The 6,935-nt window shown below is 37.8% G+C and overlaps 1 protein-coding gene across 1 annotated transcript; it reads right to left on the minus strand.

Moving 5' to 3' along the window:
• Positions 1–2,204: 2,204 nt before the first annotated feature.
• LOC127158509 (lysine-specific demethylase 5B-B) lies at positions 2,205–3,258 on the minus strand. Its single transcript, XM_051101597.1, has 3 exons — positions 3,153–3,258; positions 2,983–3,056; positions 2,205–2,643 (listed from the first exon to the last, which is right to left on the minus strand). The coding sequence occupies exons 1-3, from the start codon at positions 3,244–3,246 to the stop codon at positions 2,536–2,538; spliced, it is 276 nt and encodes a 91-aa protein (XP_050957554.1). The 5' UTR covers positions 3,247–3,258; the 3' UTR covers positions 2,205–2,535.
• Positions 3,259–6,935: the final 3,677 nt, after the last annotated feature.

Here is a 6,935-nt window from a genome sequence, read left to right on the forward strand (position 1 = left end):
GTGGATCCGTCTCTGGGGCTCATCTAGTTGATGTGGACTCCGCTGACATTCAGGGCTGTAGAGGTCGTGCTGATCCACCATCTGGGCTGGGTTCGGACTGGATCCAGGGGACTGCAGTGACCATCTGATCTGGATACGGACTGGATCTGGTGGTTAATGTGACCTCGGAATAAGAGAGAAACAGACTAATATTAGCGTAGATGCCATTCTTCTGACGATGCACTGAGTACATCGGGTGTTATGGGAAGTGTTCCCGGTTCCGGTTGACCTAATTAGTGCAGCCTAACAATCCTTTAACGGATTTGAATTATAGGAATATGTTGATTTGTTATGTGTAAGCAAGGTAAAGAGATGGGTCTTTAATCTAGATTTAAACTGACAGAGTGTGTCTGCATCCCGAACATTGTAGGGTAGATTGTTCCAGAGTTTGGGCGCTAGATAAGAAAATGATCTCCCGCCCGCGGTTGATTTTGATATTCTCTGTATTATCAAATTGCCAGAGTTTTGAGAACGCAGCGGACGTGAGGGACTATAATGTGATAGGAGCTCGCTCAGGTACTGAGGAGCTAAACCATTCAGGGCTTTGTAAGTAATTAGCAAGATTTTAAAAACTATACAATGTTTAATAGGGAGCCAGTGCAGTGTAGACAGAACCGGGCTAATATGATCATACTTTTTGGTTCTAGTAAGAGCTCTAGCTGCTGCATTTTGGACCAGCTGGAGTTTGTTTATTAAGCGAGCAGAACAACCACCCAATAAAGCATTACAGTAATCTAACCGTGAGGTCATAAATGCATGAATTAATGTTTCAGCATTTGACATTGATAGCATAGGTCGTAGTTTAGATATATTTTTGAGATGGAAAAATGCAGTTTTGCAAATACTAGAGATGTGGTTTTCAAAGGAAAGATTACCATCAAATAGCACACCTAGGTTCCTAACTGATGACGAAGAATTGACAGAACAGCCATCAAGTATTAGACAGTGTTTTAGGTTATTACACGCTGAGGTTTTAGGCCCAATAATTAACACCTCTGTTTTTTCAGAATTTAGCAGTAAGAAATTACTTGTCATCCAATTTTTTAACTCAACTACACAATCCATTAGTTTTTCAAATTGGTACGTTTCGCCGGGCCGCGAAGAAATATAGAGCTGGGTATCATCAGCATAGCAGTGAAAGCTAACACCATATTTCCTGATGATATCACCCAAGGGTAACATGTAAAGCGTAAAGAGTAATGGCCCTAGTACTGAGCCTTGTGGTACTCCATACTGCACTTGTGATCGATATGATACCTCTTCATTTACTGCCACGAATTGATGGCGGTCAGATAGATACGACTTGAACCATGCCAATGCACTACCACTAATGCCAACATAATTCTCAAGTCTATTCAAGAGAATGTTGTGGTCAACAGTATCAAACGCAGCACTAAGATCCAGTAGCACTAACAGAGAGATACAACCACGATCGGATGACAAGAGTAGATCATTTGTAACTCTAATAAGAGCAGTCTCAGTACTATATGGTACGGTCTAAAACCTGACTGAAAATCCTCACAGATATCATATTTCTGTAGGAAGGAAGATAGTTGTGAGGATACAACCTTTTCTAATATCTTTGATAGAAATGGGAGATTCGAGATAGGTCTGTAAATTAGTTAATTCGTTGGGGTCAAGTTGTGGTTTTTTAATTAGAGGCTTAATAGCAGCCAGTTTGAAGGTTTTGGGGACATATCCTAATGACAGTGATGAATTAATAATATTTAGCAGAGGATCTATGAGATCTGGAAGCAAGTCTTTTAGTAGCCTAGATGGAATAGGGTCTAGCATACAAGAGTAAATGTATGTTTTAACATGTTGAGTGCTTTACTCCAACCAAGGACAGATCACATTCCAGATATGTAATTCTATGCTATTCAACTCATTTTAAATCATTTCAGATTTCACAGAATAATACTAATGAACAACTTCATAAACCATTTGAAATATATATATATATATATATATTGAAATAGCAGTGTATTTCTGTCACAAATCTGGTTGGTGTCCCGCTGTCCGCTCACCACCAGAGGTCACTCTCACCCTATCATTACACTCTGACTGTTGTGCCACACCCCGGACTACATCTTCTGTCATGCATCACGCTGATGGCGTCAGCTCATGTGACCAATCAGCAGCACCATAAAAGCCCCGGTCTTTCCCAGTGCAAGTCACAGATTGTTGTATTGTTGTATTCCCATTGTTATCGTTCCTAGTTTCTTGTTCCGAGTTCCTAGTTTCCAGTGTTTTGTTTCTCCCGCCTGGTTATCTCGTTTGGACTGTTTAGCCGCCTGCCTTTTGGACTTTCGCTTGTTTTGGATTATTCTCTACGATTGCCTGTGATATTCCTGTCTGCTCCTGCTTCACCCTGCCTGTACGACCATGTCTTAGTCTCGCCCTTGTAATAAAAGCTTGCGTATGGATCCACTCGCCTCTCGTCTCTCAATGCCTGTTACAATTTCAGAATCCAGCCCTCCACCTCTAATTTCTGGATTAAGCTTTGCAGAAACAGCATTCCCGGGGATCCCCATCTTCAAGCTGTGGTGTGTCCCTCTGCACACACTGATCATGGAACCATCGGTTACAGCTGTCGCACTGAATCTGTAAATATAACAAATAAAACACCTTACTAAAATAAAAAAAAAAATAAAAAAACCTTAATAAAACCTTAATAATAAAATAAAATATATTTTTAAAATGACGTCCAAACTTTAACATTATGTCACCAAAAATGCTACTGTCAGGGTTACAAATTGTCCTTTCTTATTTAGAGTAGTTGGCAATCTGGAGTAGTTTTTAATAGGAACCAAAGGCCAAGTTCAAGGAAAAGAGCTGTGTCCTTGGTGTGTAGCAGATATGTACTTTCTATTCAAGCCAAAAATGCAAACACTTTCATCCAGCAAACTGCACAAAACAGAGCAACTGAAAACAAGAGCTTACCCATTTAATGGAAGGCCCTGGACATGGCGGGTTGCGTTTTGAACACATGGAACAATCGTTCTCTGCGTCAAACACTAATGGAAAACAAAATTGACATTTTATACTTTAACAATCCAAACAGAAATGTAAAAAAAAAAAAAAAAACAGTGAAAATACATAAAGAAACATACCTGAAGCTTGAAGTACCAAAGCTGTACGTTCCTGTGCCATCTCTTTTGGAGTAGTCCCAAATTCCATGTTAGGCAATTTAGGAAATGCCTTCATGACTGCCTTTGCCATCTAAATAAACAAAAGCAAGCAAACAAATAAGACAGAAAGAAAATATGTGAATTAAACTGATTAAGCCATTGCATTGTTGGTTACTGTACACTGTACTGTATATATCTATGTACATTGTCCACATTTGTTATATATTGAAATATATATTTTATATGTGTGTGTGTGTGTGTTTACTGAACCTTTTAAAAGATGGACCTATATTTAATCATATGTAAATGTGGACTGGGCATTAATAACAGATTAGTAACAGGTCGAATTGCATAGTTGGACCAATTGGTGGCGCTATATCTCAGCTTCCTTTGAGGGTGACATAAAAATTCCACTGGGGGCTTATTCCCAAGTCCCTTGACTGTCACCACACAAAATTACAGTCATTTCCAGTTTAGCATTTTGAAGTTATGGACCCATGAACTTGACAGAAATGACAATTCAGTAACAGGTCAATTGCTTCATTGGCCCAATTGGTGGCGCTATATCTCAGCTTCCTTTGAGGGTGATATAAAAATTCCACTGGAGGCTTATTCCCAAGTCTCTTGACTGTCACCACACAAAATTACAGTCATTTCCACTTTAGCATTTTGAAGTTATGGACCCATGAACTTGACAGATATGACAATTCAGTAACAGGTCAATTGCTTCATTGGCCCAATTGGTGGCGCTATATCTCAGCTTCCTTTGAGGGTGATATAAAAATTCCACTGGGGGTTTATTCCCAAGTCTCTTGACTGTCACCACACAAAATTGCAGTCATTTCCACCTTAGCATTTTGAAGTTATGGACCCATGAACTTGACAGATATGACAATTCAGTAACAGGTCAATTGTTTCATTGGCCCAGTTGGTGGCGCTATATCTCAGCTTCCTTTGAGGGTGATATAAAAATTCCACTGGGGGCTTATTCCCAAGTCCCTTGACTGTCACCACACAAAATTACAGTCATTTCCAGTTTAGCATTTTGAAGTTATGGACCCATGAACTTGACAGAAATGACAATTCAGTAACAGGTCAATTGCTACATTGACCCAATTGGTGGCGCTATATCTCAGCTTCCTTTGAGGGTGATATAAAAATTCCACTGGGGACTTATTCCCAAGTCCCTTGACAGTCACCACACAAAATTACAGTCATTTCCACTTTAGCATTTTGAAGTTATGGACCCATGAACTTGACAGATATGACAATTCAGTAACAGGTCAATTGCTTCATTGGCCCAATTGGTGGCGTTATATCTCAGCTTCATTTGAGGGTGATATAAAAATTCCACTGGGGGCTTATTCCCAAGTCTCTTGACTGTCACCACACAAAATTACAGTCATTTCCACTTTAGCATTTTGAAGTTATGGACCCATGAACTTGACAGATATGACAATTCAGTAACAGGTCAAATTGCTTCATTGGTCCAATTGGTGGTGCTATATCTCAGCTTCATTTGAGGGTGATATAAAAATTCCACTGGGGGCTTATTCCTAAGTCTCTTAACTGTCACCACACAAAATTACAGTCATTTCCACTTTAGCATTTTGAAGTTATGGACCCATGAACTTGACAGATATGACAATTCAGTAACAGGTCAAATTGCTTCATTGGCCCAATTCACATATCATTTTCCTAATGTATCTTATCTATGCTACCTCTCGACTGACCTGTCTTCCCCCAAAATGTGATGTTTGTGTATGATCGGAGGGGTCTAATTTCGCTGCATGTAACGGTGTATGTGACAAATAAAGGCTTTCATCATCATTTTAATGAACATTCTATATGATTCATAGATCAAGTAATCAATACATTTTTATTAGTTAAATGTGTCATAATGTATTAATTCCCTTATCACTTATTTTAACTAATAGTGTAAATTAATGTGATCATTACTACTAATGATTTGCAAAGATATCATGTTATGACTTTACTTGCTGAGGCACAGAACTATTAACTAATTGTTAAGTAATATGTCATTGTGGTTATGGATTTACAATTAGTTAGTTAGTCATGTGCCTCAACAAGTAAAGTCACAATATAATGATACATTTGCAAATCACTAGCTAATGAGTGTTTAAAGCAGACAACTGGAAGTTGAAGTATAGCTTTGAACACTGTGGTAATTAACATACGAATTTACATAATTAGTTAATAAAATAAGTGATAAAGGAAATTAACACATTATGACGCATTTAACTAATAACAATTTAATGATTACTTAATCTATGAATCATATAGAATGTTCATTTGTTGCTAATGAAGGAATCATTAATAAATGCTTTAGTTCATCATGAATTATACATTAACTCATGATTATCTGTGCATTAATTAAGCATGAATTAATGCATATTTTTGTACACATATTGTAATGTTACCAAGATTTGCTTTTCATTTTATGTCAAATTCTACAATTTTCCTGTTAACTCTAAAGACTTTTTTGGATAAAAAATAAAAGACATTTTGCCTTTTATCGTTATTATTATTATTATTATGAAAGAACACATCAGAAATGACAAGAAGCAACATGGGTGTGGGATCTGGAAAGGTCCCCGAGTCGGGATTCGAACCCGTGACGCACGGAACGCTCCGGCGCTGTATGTTGGCGTGCTGCACACAAGGCTTTCGGCACCAATGTCTTTGAAGGATATATAAGAGAATATAACAATATATATGCTATATAATGCATTGTGACAAATTGCCATTCATTTAAAATTGCCATTCTGTACAAATCTTCTCTGAAATCTCGTGAAACTTGATACACACACAGTCTTGGGCATTCTGAAGAAGTATGAATAGAAATCTTGCTGTCAGGTTTGAAGGAATTTAAATAATGCATGTATAAATGTGAAAGAGTGGTCAGTGCAATGTCACAGACTTTTTATGAATAGAAATTTTCCTGTTAACTATGAAGACTTTTTTTTGATAAATGATAAAAAACATTCTGCCTTTTATCGTTAATATTATTACGGAAGGTCACAATCCGAGAAGGGATTCGAACCCGAGACGTCCGGAACGCATCGGCGGTGCATGTCTGCGTGCTTCCCACAAGTCTATCGGCATCGACATCTTTGAAAGATATATAAAAGAATATAACAATGTATATGCTATAAAATGCATTGTGACAGGCTGCCGTTCATTTTCTGTACAAATTCTGCACTAAAACATCGTGAACACAGATAGAGACATGGTTGTTCAGAAAAAGAATTTATTGAAATGTTCATGGTAACTCTGAAGAAATTTTAATAATGCATGTAGAAAAAAGGCGCAAACATTGTGTTAGAATGTATTTTAACAAACTTTATTTTTTCAGACAACTTCACAGTATAATGTATTCGAAAGTAATATAATTGTATCTTCTATAATGAACAATATATATACGTGTTGTAAATACTTTTTCCCTGTTTTCTAGCACATTTAAATTTTAACCGCTGAAATATAGATGTTCGTCAGCTTTTTGGCTGCTTCGTGTCTCCGTACCGTAATTCCACTAATAAACGTGCAGCAAATCCAGATGGCGGCTGGCGTTCGCAGATGGCGGCTCACTTGACCGCGGTCACTAAACCGTATGTAATTAGACCGTTGTGTGATAAAATTAAATATCGTCTTTGGCAGATATACCCACGTAGGAGGCGACGTTCTCGCAACCTTGCGCAACGTTCCCTAAAAGTTGTCTAAAGGTGACGAATGTCCCGAACATTT

This window comes from Labeo rohita, unplaced genomic scaffold (assembly GCF_022985175.1).
Source record: "Labeo rohita strain BAU-BD-2019 unplaced genomic scaffold, IGBB_LRoh.1.0 scaffold_1528, whole genome shotgun sequence".
In the NCBI taxonomy this organism is placed as follows: Eukaryota; Metazoa; Chordata; class Actinopteri; order Cypriniformes; family Cyprinidae; genus Labeo; species Labeo rohita.